General features: G+C 33.1%; 2 protein-coding genes across 5 annotated transcripts in view; one reads left to right on the forward strand and one right to left on the reverse strand.

Moving 5' to 3' along the window:
- Positions 1-18736, forward strand: part of ARLN (allregulin) — a 47471-nt gene that overhangs the window by 19644 nt on the left and 9091 nt on the right. The window lies entirely within an intron of this gene.
- Positions 1-18736, reverse strand: part of USP53 (ubiquitin specific peptidase 53) — a 110397-nt gene that overhangs the window by 15318 nt on the left and 76343 nt on the right. For all 3 annotated transcript variants that reach the window (XM_077142434.1, XM_077142433.1, XM_077142435.1), the window contains 5 exons: positions 18113-18275; positions 17513-17650; positions 16141-16287; positions 14334-15072; positions 13231-13304 (listed from right to left, as the gene is read on the reverse strand). In XM_077142434.1, the coding sequence (XP_076998549.1) occupies positions 13231-13304; positions 14334-15072; positions 16141-16287; positions 17513-17650; positions 18113-18275 (1261 nt within the window). The remainder of the gene's footprint in view (positions 1-13230; positions 13305-14333; positions 15073-16140; positions 16288-17512; positions 17651-18112; positions 18276-18736) is intronic.

Genomic DNA, 18736 nt, shown 5'->3' on the forward strand with positions numbered 1-18736 from the left:
AATAAAATTATTTAAACCATCTTTCAGAATTCACTCCATTATTCTCTTCCATATCTACATAAAGTTTTCTATAAACAGATATTAACAATTAAAAAACAAACAAAAACCTAACTCTTCAAGGCTCAACACAAATGCACCTCTTTCCTGAGCTTGTAATGCAAAATTAACAGTTTTTTCCCTCAGTTTATTGTCACTTTAGGGCTTCAACAATGCCAGAATAATGCAATTCCTGATGGATTGCATGGAGCTATATACATGTTGCCTGGGTTAAATGAGACAAAGCAGTATGGTGGAAAATCCTGCAGATGAAAATAGACGGTTTGGGTTGAAGCTTGGATTCACTACTTATTAGATGGAAACTTTCGACTAGCCTCTTAGCCCTCATAATTTCAGTTCCCTCGTTTATATGATATTTATTATGTTAGGGAAGGTCAACTGAATTGCAATGGGCCACAGGGTATTACGAAAATAAAATGTTATACTACTAATTAGCTACAATTTATTGACTGCCTATTCAAGATAAAAGAAATTGATATTATGTCATTTAATCTTTACAACAATTTTATGAAGAAAACTATCATCTCCATTTTACAGATGAGGAAACATGTCAGAAAGGGTAAGCCACTTATGATTACATAGCTAACGAATCAGCCCCAGGTCTGTATGAATCAAAAGCCCATGGTTTTAACCATTATGTTATATTGCCACCCTTTAATTAAGTTATCTCCTCAGTTCTGGCATATAATAGGCACCGTAGAAATAGTTTTTTAATATAATCTTCATAAGGTCCTGTGACAAGAACTATACTTATTTACAATGTGATTTTTGGTACTTCCAGGCCTGGTACATTATAAAGATTTCAGATTCCAAATTAATCATTTTTTCCCCTTTTTTGACTATAACTACCAGGATTAGGACCTAAAAGCCAATATGGCACTACATAAATGGTGGCAAATATTATTCTATTTTCCACCTAATGATTCTAGGTAAGGGTTACCTGGAGGGCCTTTAACAGAATATTTAGAGTAAAACAATATCTACATTTGGATCTCTTCCTATGAAATATTACTTAAACTAAAATAACTTTAATAAAAGTTGACTATTTCCCTCTAATCTTCAATACATCTCAATGAAAAGCACTTCCTTACTATAGCAAAAACCCTAAAAGCTAAAATGTATTTTGTAGGGTAAAGATGATGAAAAGATAACTAAGACATTTGGATTTATAGAGTAGCTTACCCACTACTTTACAGTAGTTTCAGAGTTCAGTAAATTTGTTTGTAAACATCATATCACCAGGTTATTTTAGAAAGAAAACTAAAAATTTATAGTTATTTTAATCATGTATCCCCAAAGAGATAATAGCTACAATTTATAAACTGCCTAATTGTATTATTCTTTTTCCAATAATTCATAAAGTGTGCTAATACGGACTCCTGGAGAATCCCCGCAATCTTTTTAGGAGTTCCATGAGATGAAAACTATTTTCATAATATCAAGATGTTGTTTGTCTTTTAACTGTGTTGACATTTGCACTCATGATGCAAAAAATGATGATGGGTAAAGTACTAACATAAATCAAGGCAATGATACCAGTTATACTAGTGGTAATTGTACTCTTCACCACCACAGTGATTTAATAAAAAACAAAACCCAGCTTCTCTTAAGAGTAGGTGATGAGGCAGTAAAAATTATCTATTCTATTAATGTACTAAATTTACATTTAAAAATATGCTGGGTAAGGAATTTTGAAAAACTTTGCAATCTTCTAATACGTATAAAGACTTTCGGTTAATGTTGATGGTGACGTTAACACATGTATTTTTTAAAGTATTGTATAATGAATCAATATTTAGAAGACTTGCATAACTCACATCAAACCAGTATTTTCCAAATGATGTATATGATATTACAAAATCATGCTAAAATTAAAAAAAAAGTAATGAGACAAATGATACCGTTTTATACTTTTATCATCCAAAATGTAAAACAGACCAATGTTTTTTAATGTAACAGCAAAAAGTTAACTGATTATAATTTCAATTTCACATTGTAATCAACCTATAGACACTACCACTTGTTGAGTGTCAGTGTAGTATCAAAGAATATCCTCAATTTTCAGGCTATTAAAATTTTTTTTCCCAAGTAAGTATCTGTGTGAGGCTTGGTTTTCTTTAAATAGCAAAACAATATAACACAGAAAAGCCAGAATGCAGAAACAGATAGGAGAATGCAGCTGTCTTCTATTAAGCAAAGAATAAGAGATTTGAAAAGTATGAAACAGTATCATTTGTCTCATTACTTTTTTTTATTTTGGAAAAGGTATCTTTCATCAAAACAGTAACACGTAACAGGTCCATTATTAATATTTAAATGAATAAATATTTTTAAATTTTCAGTTTTAGCTCCAAATATAGCAAATACTGATGGATATAACTACAGAAACAAAAGCTCTCTGATATCCTTAACCAGAGTATAAAGATATCCAGAGGCCCCAAAATTTGAAAACCACTGCTCTGGTTGATTGAGACTAGCTATTTTCTTTAACCCTCACTTTACCACCATTCTGTTAGACAATTCCCCTTTTTATAACTGAAGAAATTAAAGGTCATGGAAGTTAATGCTCTAACCAATGCTACATAGCAGATAAGTGGCAGCATTCAAAGCCTGGGTTAACTCCAAAGCTAGTGTTCTTTCCACTACCTTCAAGTTCTCTTTTGCAAATGCCTTTAAAATATTAGGTCAGGAGACTGACTGTCCTTCTAATGAAACTAAGCCATAGAAATTTGAACATGAAATAACATGATATGCTTTAATATGCTGATGTCCACAGAAGATACCAAAACCTGTGGCATTAGCTGGATTTTTTTTCATTTAATTGACTATATATCTTTACATTTCTAGTAGGTGCATTTTTCTGTACTCTCCCTTATTTTTAATTGTCTTTTTTAACATGTTCCATTTATCTCAGTTTCCTCTCATTCTCTTGCTTCTAATATATTGTACATAAAATCTGTAAATTGAAGACTGCAAAGAAAACAAAACAAACTTAAAATAACTAAAGTGCTAACTTTATTTTTAAGATAATAACAGAGAACTTCAATCTTAAATGCCTCTTTATCCATAAATTGATTTTTAAGGTACGTTAAAAAAATACATTCTGCAATTCAAAATCAACTGGAATCTAAAGTTGATCAAAACTTCTAAATATCAACCTTATTAAAAACAAATCTAATTAGAATAAGCAAACTCAATAGAGTGATAATCTAGAACATAAGTCACCAAGGAATGAGGATGGGGTATAGATAGGGAATGGGAAGTTAAGGCTTAAAATGTATAGGATTCCTATTTGGAACGATGGAAATGTTTTGACAGTGGATGGTGGTGATGGCAGCACAATACTGTGAACATAATTAACAGCACTGAAATATGTATCAATGTGGTTAGAAGGGGAAGTTTAGGTTGTATATATGGTAATAGAATTAAAAAGAAATCCATGGAAGTACACTACACAAACAGTGAGCCAACCCTAAGGTGAGCCATTGACTACAGTTAACAGCACAGTTATAAAAAGGTGCTTTCATCTACTGTAACAAATGGTCCACAGCAATGCAAGGTGTTATAATAGGTGACATGTGGGAGTCCTGTATTGTATGCATGTTTGTTCTGCAAACCCACAACTTCTCTATTAAAGAAAAACAAAAAGAACCCCAATTCAGTATTTGACTATGATCAGACTTGGCAAGCTGAATCTCAGAAGAAATTTCTAATTAAGAGTCATAGCAATATATATGAGAATTTAACACCCTGTAATGCCATATTGTACACACAGGAAAAACAACCCTCATTAAAAACTTCAGATAATAGAATAAGAAGAACTAGAAGTCTGACATTCATTTGTGTTTTAAAACCCTTCATTTCTCCTGACTGCAGTAAGCCCTTTGATTTTAGGATATGTGCCTTTTTCATTAATTGTTTTCCAGAGCAAAATATCTCCCACACAAAAGACATTCAATGAAAGTCTGCAGAATGAATACAATAAATGCATTAAAAACACTGTTTTCCTTCTTTAAAGTCACTCCCTACTGTACCTACCATGTTCCCAACTTGGTGATCAAGGCCAGAAAAAGATATATTGAGACAAATTCTTCCTTCACCTATTCTCTCTCAAGTGCCATGCAAATAACATTGTGAAAATAAAATGGTGTATTTTTTATTCCAGAGTCTCTCTAAAAGGAATATATTATTTTTACACTGCCAGAAGCTCACAAACTATGCCACTCTCTTTGACAGCTACCTTATGGCCAAAAAATAAAAAAGCAGTAAGATGTCAAAAAAGAACCTTAACAATATTACAATATTTAAAGCTTGAAAACTTTAGGTTGAAGTTACCTTATAATTTTCCAACCACTATGATTTTTTAACTTCAAAATATTTATTTTACTTCTTAGCATAGCCATAATTTCCGGTTTAATATTTGCAAGCACAAGAACAAAACTATATAACTCTTAAAAAATAATTCTTTAATTTTATTAAAGTATCTACACAATGGGCAGCAGGAGGCAGCAGAGGCTTTTTTTTTTTTTTTTTGGTTTGAAATTTTAGTATCACTATGGCAGGCATTCAACCAAGCAGTCTGACTTCAGATTTCCAACTAACTTAAAAATAGATGTGTTATTTTTCTCTTCTGCTGACATAGACATCCATATCTTTACTGGGAATTTTGGCTCCAGGTCCTTTGCAAATCTAAGACTGTCTGATTTAAACACTTGGCACAGAAGAAACACCTCAATTCAAGGCAATAAGTTTTTTTTTTTTTTTTTTTTAAAGGAAAGACAGAGAGAAGGAAGGAAGGATAGAAGGAAGGAAGGAAGGAAGAAAGGGAAACATTTTTAAACATTTTCTTGTTTTATTGTATTCTGTTTCTCCGTTTTTGTTACATGGGCTGGGGCCGGGAATCGAACCGAGGTCCTCCGGCATAGCAGGCAAGCACTTTGCCCGCTGAGCCACCGCGGCCCGCCCCAAGGCAATAAGTTTTAATTAATAAGTGAATTTTGATATTGTATTCCCCAAACCCTAAATCAGAAATCAAAGATTTTTGAACTTGGAAATGACAAATAATAGTAAATGAGTTATCAATTGTCAAGTGGTCTGTTAAGTCCCTTAATTTCTTATTACAAAAAAGTCTGTACCTCCACTTTCTTAGTTGAAAAATATAATCCTTAATGTTCAATTCTACAGTTAGCAAAAGAAAAAAATATATTGAAAAGTTGATATATGTTAAAAAAAAAAGATCAAAGAAATAAAAATACATCATCTGACAAAATGACCTAGGTTTAAAACAGACATATAGCAGTAAAATCAACCTGAAGGTTTAGAAAATATAATCTGCTTTCTTGTTAAATATAGAGATCTCAGAATATAGTGGTACTACTGTAATACAATGCCTAAACATTCAAGGAGCAATAATCTAATCAATGATTTAATATCATAATAAAAATGTACATAAATAAAATAAGAATACTTTAGAAAATCACAAAACTTTAACTGGATAAACATCTATGGATAAATTTACAACACATCAAAAAGAACTGAGAGACGTAGTATTCCTTAATAATCTACACTATAAGCTATCTGAGCTTTAGGAGGATACCAGAAAAAAAATGGCAGGAAGTCAGTAAATTCTTTACTCACTGGCATTACAATTTAAAGAAAAAGAAAAATTGCTATTTTGCTTCAAATTAAATTTCAATACAGAGAGTTTACATTTTAAGATATATACAAGATAGCCATTTGGTGGTGCTGAGTCACAGCAACAGAGAAGAAATGTGTTTATGCACTGCCTCTCACCAGTTATGAAGCCCTTAGGGAAAATAAATTTAGTATGCATAGAAACAAAACCAACTGATAAAAATAACTCTTAGATACACTATCTAATATATTTATTTTAAATGATTAACACACTCTTCCGTTTACAAAAATATTAGAGAAAATAATTGAACTTATGTATATGTACCAACTTTTCCAATAAATTTTTTCCTTTGTTAATTCTAGACTTCAACATCGGGATTATACTTTTCAATTAAAAAAAGGGAGGTACAGACTTTTCTGTAGTAAAAAATTATGGGTAATAAAAAGAATGATAAAATTTTAAAAATTTAAGAAAAGCAATTATGGGAAATAGCAGACCTCTTGACAACTGATAACTTACCCACTCTTATTTGTCATTTCCAAGATCAAGAGTCTTAGTTTGAACTAATTCTGACTTTGACATCACCTGAGATTAAGCTAAGTATTGCAGATTCTAAAAGTCAAATGGAAAAACTTCTTAAAAGATTAAAAAATTCCTTTGTGATTCATTTGTTATGAACAGCTTGTAAATACCCTAACTTATATCTTCATCTCAGTAGTTAACCTTACCTATATACATCAAGAGGTAAGAGAGTCCATTAGGTGTGAATTACTACGAGTGTCCCACTAGACAAATGCACATTAATCAACTCATCTTTTTTCCTTCCCATCACAGAAAAGCTGCCATTCTTTGAATCAAAGCCCATCCCATTATCTTGTTTCCTTCTCATTCTACCTTCAGGGATTTCACTTCATCAATTATTGTTCTAGTCTTATTTTCAATCTTTCTCTCTCTCTGTACATTATTAGATCTTTATCCTCTGCAATATAAATGCACAAACCTCTCTAATAAAAAAATACAAAGCAAAAACTAAGCTCTTGGTTTTATTTAACTCTTTAGATACTGCCTCTTTTCTATTCTTTCCAACACAAGCTTTGACAAACATTAAGTTAAACCCATTTCCTCAGTTCTTTTTTATTTATTTTTATTCTGCTATACTCTGCTATAAAAAGATACACAGTCTCCCTTCTTTGGGGCTTACACCTTTAGTACTGAAGTGATAGCTCTGCCTCCCCTCCTTTTGGATTACATTCTCTTAAGGAAATGATCATGATAACACAGTTTCCTTTTCTGCTTCAAATTTACCATTCAAAATGACCTCATCTCTCCTTGCTAAAATCCTTAAAAACCTTGACCCCCCTAACTCAGGGAGACAAATTCTGGGCCGCTAGGCTATCTGCTCTCCTACTACGCACCTAGTAATAAACTCTTTGTCTCTTTGAAACCCCAGTGTCTCTGGAATTGGTTATTGACTGCACAGGGCAAAAGAATCCTTGGCCTTTGTCTGGTAACACAATGGCCCAGGCAAAGGAGCAGAACTAAAGCATTAGAAAACACCAATGAGGAGGACTAGATGTGGGCCATGCCACATATTATAGACAGAAAAAAAATTATCCTAACTATGCTCAGAAAGCTAAAGGGAAGCATGGACAAAGAACTGAAGGAAATCATGTAAACAGATGAGCAGAAACATTACCAGTAGAGAGATGAAGAGGAACTAGAGCTGAAGATCACAGTAATGGAAATTAAAAATTTCCTTGAGAGGATTCAAAACCAGACTGCAGCTGGCAAAATCGGTGAACTTGATGATTAAGATAATTTAAATCATTCCGTCTACGGAGCAGAAAGAATAAAGAGAAATAAACAGAATCTGAGAACTTGTGGAACACCGTAAGTTCACCAATAAATGCATTATGGGGCGCCCAGAAGAAGAGAGCGGAAAGGGGGCAGAGAGGTAGTCCAGGAAATAATGGGTGAAAGCTGCCCAAATTTAACCAAAGACACAAATGTATACATCCAAGATGTTCAACATATTTCAATAGGAAAAACCCAAAGAGACCCATGCTGCAGCATATTATAATCTGACTGTCTAATGACAAGATAAAGAGAATCCTGAAAGCCACAAGAAAGAAGCAACACTGCCATATACAAGGGAGTTTCAATATGATTAAATGCTGATTTGGCATCAGAAACCATGGAGGCAAGAAGGCAGTGGGATTACATATTTAAAGTGCTGAAAGCAAAAAATTACTAAGAATTCTATATCTGACAAAACTGTCTTTCAAAAAATTAGGGATAGGTGAAGACATCCCTGGGTAAACAACAGCTGAGGAGTTCATCACTGCTAGACCAGCCATATAAGAGATGCTAAAGAGGGTTCTCCAAGCTGACAGGAAAAGACAACACACAGATCAAAGTTGCATGAACAAATAAAAATCTCTGGTAAGGGTAATGACAGAGATAAATAAAAATGCCAATATGACTGTACTTTTTGCTTGTAACTTCATTTACTCCTATAGGATATAGGATATATGCATAAAATGTAATGAAATATCAGTGGTTTTAGACTCATTGCTTAAACATATAATCTGTGACAAGAACTAGTTTGTGTATACTTTTGAGGTTAAATAGGTAGTAAGCAAACAAGATTGTTATAGATTCAGGATGTTAAATTTAAACTGGTAATTACCAAGAAAATATTGGAAAATGTGTAAACTTGTAGAGACAGAGACTGGAGTATAGGCTACGAGGGATGGTGGGCAGGGGGAATAAGGAGTTAATGTAATAACGGGTGTAGGGTGTCTGCGGGAGACAGGAAAGTTTTAATAACAAAAGGCAGTGAGGGACCACACCAACTGAGTGTGATTAATGCCACCGAATGGTATACCTGGGAGTGACTGAGTTGGGAAAGTTTATATTGTGTATATATATTCCCACAATTACAAAAAAAAGCAACTAAAGAGATGACAAATGTGATACATGATTCTGGATGGGATCTTGCAAGCGAGGAGAAAGGGCCCAAATGGACATTACTGGGACATATGAAAAAATGGGAACATGAGATTGTAAGCTTTATATTAAATTGCTTGAACTTGATAACTGCACTCAAGGTGGTTGCATAAGTGAACTTCTCTGTTCTTATTAACATTTTACCCCATGTTTTTCTTGAACTATTTGAGATTAAGTTATAAATATTATGGCTCTTTATTCCTAAAATAATTCAGATTGACTGCAATCTTGTTTCTCTTTCTAATGCTCCTCTTTGTCACTAATGACGTACTGTCAAATCAAACCAGAACTTTTTAATTCTTATTTTGTATCTCTCTGACTACTCTTCTCCTTGATGCTGTTTCCTTGGGTTCTCTGTTAAATGCTTTGTCTACTTATTTTACCCTTTGCTTATCTTCCTTCTCAACAAATCTCATGCTTTATCTATTAATTTTTTATTTTTTGTTCTTCAATTTCCAGTTTTCCTGAGTAAACTTGTCTGTGTCTGTGACATTCAGTTCCCACATATATGCTGATGACAACAAACTCATAATCTTTCCTGAGTTCTAGACTTATACTCCTAGCTGCCTAGTGAATCTATTTACCTGGATGGTAAATTTAACAAATCTAAAAAAATAAGTTGACGCATCTTCCAAATTTGTTTCTTCTTCCTATATCCCCCGTTTTGATAAATAATATATCCAGTTATATTACAGTTTGAAAATATTATGTGTCCCAGAAAAGTCATGTTTTAATCTTGATTCAGACTTGGGGAGGCAGCCGTTTCTTTTAATCCTAATCCAATACTGTAGAGCAGAAACTTTTAATTAGATTATCTCCATGAAGATGTGGCATACCCTATTGTGGGTGTGACCTTTTGATTAGATGGAGATATAACTCTGCCCATTCAGGGTGGGTATTGATTAGTTTAACGGAATCTTTTAAAAGAGGAAACATTTTGGAGAAACAATAGAAACCTCTGAGCCAACAGAGAGTTGACAGAAACTTCAGAGCAGAGCTCACACAGATGCCGATACTTGGAGAACAGAGACACAGATGTTTGGAGATGCCTGCAGCTCAGCAGATATCACCATGAGATGTTAATTAAGCCAAAATCTGGAGAGAGACAAGGGAAGCCAAGAAATAAAAGCCAGCTCCAGAGAATTAAAGTGAGGACGCCCCCACAGGAACAGAGGCTGAAAGCAACAGAGCCCAGGAACAAGGGACAGCAAGGGACTAGTATGCCTTCCCAGCTGACAGGTGTTTCAAAGGCATCAGTCTTTCTTGAATTAAGGTATCTTTCCCGTGATGCCTCAGTTCCATAGGCTTAGAACTGTAAACTTGTAATTTATTAAATTCCTTTTATAAAAGCTGTTCCATTTCTGATATATGGCATTCCAGCAGCTTGCAAACTAACACAGTCCCAAACAAGAATATCTTACCAGCTTCCTCCCTTTCCTTCATTCTACATGTCTGTTACAAAAGCCAATTGACTCCACTGCCCAAATACTCTTGTATTCACTTACCTCTTCTTTCTTGACATTGGTACTACCTTAGTTTATGCTCTCCCCTTTTCTCTCTCAGGCTACTCCTAGAGTCATCTACCTGATCTTCTCCCATTGTTCTAAACTCACCTACTACACTGCCACCAAAGCCTTTTCTAAACCGCAAACTGCAGTATGCCACTCTCCTTGTTAAAGTCCTTTGGCTGTCTCCATTTCCTATAGGATTAAAAATGGCATAAAAAGTTTATTGTCATTTAGCTTCTTTCAATCCCTCTATCAATCATTTTACAATCTCCATGTATGCACATTAGCTTTGCACATTCCAAGTTACTTATATTCTTAGGATATGTGATACTTTCTCCCAACTTTGTAGTTTGAACATATCATTTCCTTTGCCATGAATGTAATTTAAGGCATTTGACATTCTCTCCATTAGAGACTCATTTTAAAAGAGCTAAAATAATCAAAATGGCATTGTGGAATTTCAAAAATATTTCCAAATAAAAGCTTTTGGTATTCTGGCATTTTATTTTTTGGTAGCAGAATCCCATAAGGACATATTAGAGGCCTATATAATATCTCTATTAATGAAAAAAATCAAATAATTTCAACAGCATTATAGACTCTAAGTTTTCTATCATCAACTGTACTTGTATAGACTAGTATTAAAAACTAACTTAAATGTTAAACTGAATATGAAATAAAAAAATTTCTGAGCTCCTTAACTTTTAAAAGTCTTTTAGTTATTGATAAAAGTGATTCTTCAGGTTAATAATAGAAGTATGCTACCATTTTATAAATGAGAAATGGAAGAGAGCCAAGAGGATCATACCAAATCAAAAAATTAATTATGTATTACTAAAATAAAAACAGACATGCAGGGCAAGTTTTTAATTTGGGAAAAACATTTCTATTTCACTCTCTTACATATTCTCAGTCCTAGACTGGGAAAGGAGAATATGAATAAAGAACCATAAAGTGTGAACATTAAAGCAAAGACAGGCTTAGAGCATTATGGTAGGTTTTGAAGTTTATTAAATACAAATTACTTTTTAAATAGTGCTTGCAATTTATGTAGTTGAATACAAAGTAGGTTACACACACTTACATATTGGAAACTCACTGCTAAGCTCTTAAAGCCATGCACTTTTGATCATCAAAATCTCTATGACTTTATGTTTTCATTACCCTTAGGAAACAAGCATCACTTTGTAAAGAGTACTGGAGTTGCAATTATTGCTCAATTTCACTGACTTCTACTGTGATTTCTGGCAACCCTTTTTGGTTTCCTGCAATACTTGGTTTATCAGACTTCTAAAACAAGGCAAGACATTTTAATATGGGAAAGGAAGGTTATTTCCTCAATATAAGTGTTTCCTTCTGATATTATACCATTAGATGAAAACAAAATAATTTAATGTTTAATCATTCTCAATGTCTGCAACCTCAGAAACACTCTCCACAAAGCCTTAAGGATGATAAAGACTAAAAACACATTTTAAAAGGTTTTTTGCATGACTATTATGAAAAATTATATCCCTTCTACTCTTCTTAAATTTGAAAACAGTCTTTGAATGTAACTTCAATTTCTCCTTGCTCATGATTTTCATCAACCTCTTTGCCCCAATCCTTCAGATATATCATCCCAATATTAATCGTGAATCCTGTATATGTTCAAAGATCTAATTTTCTTTGCTCCTGGGTTGTTAGGTATTGCTAATAAATCACCTATAATAGCGCTGCACCATTACGTATTTATTGTTCTAAACTGAACTCTTCTAGCAGGCTGTTTACACGTTAGTTCAGATTCCAAACACCTGTATAAATGTACTTTCTGTTCTCTTGCAAATAAGGCCAGGTTGTAAGACTTGCCTTAGCCACTGAGATGTGGTGGAAGTGCACTTGTGACTCTGAGACGAAGCTGTAAGACTTTTCACATGATTTTCCATGTTTTCCTACCCCCTCCACCCTGCCGCAATAAGAGAGGCATTTGTGTAGAGGAAGTTTCATTAGCCTTGTACTCTGAGTTACTACTAGGAAGATACCATGCTGTCCTCCACTAGACACATAATGTGATCAAAAAACAAATTTGCATTTAAGACACTCAGATTTAGAAGTTATTATTACATAACCTAAAACCTAACTATCCTGACTGATAAACTTTCCTCTTCTCCCATTCCTTGCAGTAGCTATTCCTATCTTTAAAAGATCTCCCAACTTTCTGCCTCATTACTCATAAATTTATCAATAAGTAACAGGACCATCCTTATCTTCTTTATTATTATCTTAGAGAAAACTAGCATTCTCTTTCTATGCCCATTCCATATTTCTGTTATTAAAAACAAGAAATCAAGCAAGCTAGCAAACAAAAAAGCAAATAAAGTCAGAAAGACCAACAGACTATAAACCAAAGTTCTTAAATTATGAGATTATGGCCTTCTTTGCAAACATAAAAATGTGTCTTCTCTTATGTAAAAGTAAAATGCTAATGAACTGCCACAGATAGATACACCCCTGCCTACCACCAAATCCCAAAGCACTATGCTAAGGGCTAATCTAGAAAGTAATGTGTCCAAGCATCCCTAGTATAAAATACAAAATACAAGATGCAATTAGAAAAAATGAATCAAAGATTTATTTCATCATCTAAAGAGAAAAAGTCCAAGCAGAATAATGTAACAGTCTAATACTGTTGTAACAGTACGGACATGTCTAAAAAACATGTTCAAAAAGGCTACATACTTTAAAAAGCATTATTTAGCTAATCAAACAGGTATTTGTGAAGCGAATGTGAAAAATATAGCATATCTAGACAGTGTAAACATATCAAAAAAAGAAAGTTACTTTCCTTTTTCTTACATATGCTTTATTAAATCATAATGTAAACATATTAAGTTAATTAAAGCAATTTTATTGATATTCTAAATTATTTCAAAATCATTTTCATGTTGATTTTCTTAGATCAACAACATAACAGGAAGCAATGTATTACTATAATTTACTCTTCACTGAGACTATCACATTATATTTAAATGAAATTTCTACCTTCCAAGTGGTTCTTGCTCTGAGAGGTACAATCCACACATTCTATATTTAGGTTGCTTGACTTACTCTGGTCACTAGAAAATAAAACAAAATACACAACCACCATGTCAACTATCATGGATTATTATCTTAGTTTATGCTAAGAAAAAGGAAAGAACATTTGTTAAAAAATTATATGCCATGTGCTCATCTAGAGCTTAATGTACATTACTTAATTTATATCTCCGAACAACACTTTGTATACATTTGTTGCACATATCTTTGCTACATTTTGGTGTGTTCCTGATATTATGTCTTGGATTATGTTGCCTTTTCTCACACACAATAAATTATGCTTCCAAATAAAAAAAGTTTCCTCAAGTCTTTATTGAAATGATTATTTAATAAAATGTGGGCAGTTGATTTTTGTTTAGAATCTAGGTTTTTAAAAACAAATCTGATCAAACACCAGCTAATATTAAATTAAGGTATACTAGTAAAGATTAAAAGCAGAAATAGTGGCTAGATTGACCTAATAAATGAGCCACTTAAACTGTGATTATATTTTAAATAAGGTCAAATGAAGAAATTCAAATGTACTACTAACAGGAGTATATTCGTTAGGAATTAATTAATTAATTGAAAACAAACAATTATTTGCAGCATTCTTTTACATTCAATGAAGGGAAACTATCAATTCTATGGAATTAGGTTGTAACAGTAGAAATGTTCCAGTTCTGAGCTACAGATGTTAAAAATGGGATAATGAGCATTAAGCAGACTGAAAAAGTAAACTATTAGCTTAATGACTGAGACGAAACCACTTTGTTTTACAACCTATAGTACATTTCAAAAGTTGACTATGATGGCAACAATGGTGACTTATTTCTGCACCCCAAATTTTCTAAAAAGAAACAGTTGCTATTTTTGAAATAAAAAAAATACTTTTTAAAAAAAAGAAACGTGAAATATCAAATGTCCTGTGTATTTCATGTTTCTTCACTGTGATCTTGCTCTGCTATTGTATTTCATTGACCCCAACTTTTGAAAATTACTTCATATAATTAGCAATAGAGTATAGCAATGGGGGAGGAGGGGATTCATTCATACAATTTATGTATTACCTGAAGGACGCTGCTTCTTTAACACCACTGATATCCATTACTGTACCACTTCCATCAATAACAGGTGAGTCCAAGTTAGTTGATCCATTACTGACATGATCACTGCTTTCATACCCAGATTCAGTCCTTTGCATCTGCCAATTTTCACCATGAACTTTGGTCTCTATGAGGCCTTTATTTTTCTCTGTTACTTTTCCATTGGAGTCAAGTGAACTCCTACTTCCTATTTCCTGCTTTATTTCATCTTCATATATAGTCATTAAGGCTTTTTGCTTTGGATTCTCTTTTGGCCAATTGTTAAAACTATTATCTTTGCTGCATTTAGGTTTGTTACTAATATTTGATTTATGTCTTGGACTGTGCTGTCTTTTTTCACTTTCGCTAAAAATGCTATCAACGTTTAATGTTTCTCTCATAGGTTTCCAACCTCGGTTCCGGCTTTTACTGCTGCTATTGTAGCTGCTTCCTTTATCCCTAGAATCTTGGCTGCTGTCTGTATCATATCCAGTGCCACTGTCACTCTTAACCTTGCTAACTGTTTTCTCCCCTGGACCAAGAAACTGGGATTTACTTGAACTTAACATTTGTGCAGAAGCTTGACTCTGATGGGCAACTCGGTCATGTTTGCAAGGTCCTTTTCCTTGACTATGAAACAGATGAGGATTCCCATATTGTCTAAAACCATTTCGGGCAGGAGGTGATCCAGACTTGAAATATGAAAGATCTTCATCAACCAAATCTTTAAAAATAAATAATTAAAGATCAACATTAATTTCTCTTCAAGGTCACTTTTTCAATTGCAAGCCAAATACCTTGCTTGCTTAAGAAGAAATGCTAAGCAGTAATAGGTAAACAAGAATTAGAAGCATTGAAATTATGCCAAATAATGCTTTTCAATCCCTATTACATGAGGAGGCATCTATAAAATAAATTATTATATATTGACTTTAAAAATTGATCTTTAAGGTAGATAATTAAAGTAGTTTTATAAAAATGAAATATTTTCCACCACTTATATTGGTAAGGCTTTAACAGTTCATTAAACTAATTGGTGCTATGAATATGAAGAAACAGACATTCAATCCCTGTTTACAGGATAGGAGTACAAACTGGTTCAGTTTTTCAGACAGCAACTGAGTCTTATCTATCAACACTTAAAATAAACATACCCTGATCCAGCAATTTCTCTGAAATAATTTTATGTTGTGGATATATTAAAGAAGTGTGCAAAAATATATGTATCAATGTCACTGAAGTAAAAAAATCCCAAACCAATCTTTAAAGCTTATGAATGTCATTTAAATTAAGTATGTCCATAATGAAAAGGTCATAAAACCATAAAAAATATGGCATGCTCATAATAAACTGGAAAACCATCAAAAGTGGAATGGAGGAAGGGTCAGGAGTTGACGAGGAAGAAGTTTTTTTTTTTTTTAACATGTTTTTATTTGAAAAATAACATATATGCAAAAAAAAAAAGATAAACAAAAAAAAACCCCAATAAATTGGAAGCAGTCTTCTTAATTTTATAACTTTCCTTATTATTTGAATGAACCATATGGGTGGATTGTACTTATAATGACAAGTAAAGGTAAAACATCAAAACACAAACACAAGTAGAATTAAATAAGAAACAGAAATTCTGCATTTAAAAATTTAATAGCTTTTATACTAAAAAACTGATTGTTCAGAGGCCATAAAAGCTTTTATACTAAAAAACTGATTGTTCAGAGGCCATAAAATTTCTTTAAAATAAGATTTTTAGCAGTTCCCCCATTAAGATGAATGCTATCAAGTTTTAATTTACCTCTACGTTGGCCCATATCTTTTCTTTGTCCCCTCTCCAACTCTTTTTTCTGTGAAGAAAGTAAATTCTTCTGTTCAATGGCTTTCAGAGCACATTCTCTGGAAATGTCTTTCATCTTTTCCCTTTGGTCACTGTGATTTAACTTAACTGTAGAAGAAACCATTCTTTCAATGATGCAGCTCATTTTTCAAATTGCTCAACAAAAGTACAAACCGAAGCATATAAAATTTTAAGACTTTATATATTAAAAATAAAATATAGATTAAAAGTACAGTGATATCACACTTATACTTAACTAAAAACTAAATGTGATTTATCCTTACATTAGATATGTGCATTATCTTGAAAACTTCATGTATAGTCCCTAAAACAAGTGTTAAGGAAAAAAGGGACCTGTCATTAAAGTAAAAGGATCTATTGGTAACTGAATGGTACTATGTGTTAACTCATTTAATCTTCTGAGGTAGGTACAATTACGGACTCCATTTCAGATGAGGAAACTGAGACACAGAGAAGTAAAAAACTTGTCCAAGTTCACACAGCTTGTAAGTGATGGAACCAAGACTAAGAATATAAGATATCTGGTTCCAGTGTTGCGGGTTCTTAAACACATACTGTTTCAGGCTTTAAAAGTAGGGTGTCTTTTGAAAAACATAATATCTGCTCATTGAAAGCTATAAACAAAAGGGCTTTTTTTTTTCATTAATAGTTTTAAAAGCATTTATTATAGTTCTTTATTGATGATAATTCTGGACTTTACCACCTGTTACTAAATAGGTTAATCTTATGGTCAAACAGATTCCAATAATAACCTTAGCTATACATAGTATCATAATGTCTCATTCTGGATCTAAGACAGGACTTGGTTTGTGAAATATTAATGTCATGAGATGACAATAACAAGAGTTGAATAAAAATGAGGTTTAGAACAAACTGTGGCTATAGTAACTCTGAGGCAATGTTGTATCCACTAACTGTAAATTTAATTTTAGCATATAAGCCAAAGTATTAACTCATGTGTTTCTTCTCCAAGTTGATTATCAACTCCTTGAAGGAAAGGTCACTTTAGAGCTTTCTATGGTAGCTGTCCAGTTTGCCTTACGCCTACCACAGTTCTAAGTAAATGGAGAAACTCAAACCTTGGATGAATGAAATTGTTCCGAGGAAATTAAAGCTTTCAGAGGAATGCACACACCAACAGAAAGAATTCTGTATTATCCATTTGTTATTTTCTCTTCACAGTCAAGGCAAGCTAGTTAAACACCCTCCCTTTGTTTGGCCCTCAACGGGAATTAAAGATTCATTAAGTGAAGAAAGGGAGAAACTTAATTGACCACGGACAATGTAAAAATGACAATGCAAACACACAGACCTGGTCCTCTACCTCCACTTGTCTGAATATGGCTCCGATTAAATGATGAACCATTATCTGTTAGAAATTCTTGACTTTCTCTGTGCTTCGCTTGATCACCAAATCCATCAGACTCGTAAATTGAGGGCTTTTCACATCCTTAAAAAGATAAACAGGAATGTATTAGTACCTTTCTTTTTCTTCCTAGAACAGATGTTTTAATCATCTCAGGTATTTTTAATATTATAGTCAAAATTACTTAAAAACTTAGAGGATTGATATTCCTAAAGGATTCTTATCTGGTTTATAATGCATACAAGCTGCTTTGGACTTTTCCAGTTTAGAAATCACTTTAAGTCTCAACATTTACTGCTAGAAATACTTACCAATCAAGCAACCATTGCCCCCTTCTATGCTTGTGTGTCCATAATCATGGGTGATTCCAGGAGGTGCTTCCTTTCTAAAGTTTAACTCAAAGGACTAGAATTTTACTGAACTCCACTTTATGAAATTAAAATTTGAAATTATCCTTGACATTTATTTTATATGCAGCATATTAGCATTAGTATGATTGTGTTAATAGAAAAATACTAAAACTATATAAAATAAAAAAAGAATTACCCATATTTTCTGCAACAGATTTATAATGTGACCAGTGGATAACCTGTCTGAGTGCATCTTCTGTAGAAACTGCTGTACCATCTGGGTTTGCATAAAACAAAAGCAGTGGCTGGAAGTGCCATCGGATACACTTGGAGACTACATCTTTCCATCTAGTTCCAACCTATGAGATGGGAAATTTCAAAACTGCAATGAATGAAATTAAACCCTATAATCAATGTGTTACATGAAAAGGCTGAGACCCTGAATACATTTGTAGATTAAAAAATGTTAACGACATCCTGATGTTAGCAGCTCAACTGTCCATCATTTTATAAATTAATTAAATTTTATTTAATAACTAGTCTAAGTAAAAATCTTTTAAAAAATAACCATTAAAAAGCTGATGGGATTTTAAGTAGACTTGACCTATTCTTTTTGGGGTTAAGTTTCATATGAACAAACCCCAAGACTGGGGGCTCAGCCTATAGCTTTGACTCAGCATCAAGGGATTGAGAAAACCTTCTGGACCAAAAGGGGGAAGAGGGAAATGAGACAAAGTGTCAGTGGCTGAGAGATTCCAAACAGAGTCAAGAGGTTATCTTGGAGGTTATTCTTATGCATCAAGTAGATATCATCTTGTTA

This window comes from Tamandua tetradactyla, chromosome 24 (assembly GCF_023851605.1).
Source record: "Tamandua tetradactyla isolate mTamTet1 chromosome 24, mTamTet1.pri, whole genome shotgun sequence".
NCBI classification, from domain to species: domain Eukaryota; kingdom Metazoa; phylum Chordata; class Mammalia; order Pilosa; family Myrmecophagidae; genus Tamandua; species Tamandua tetradactyla.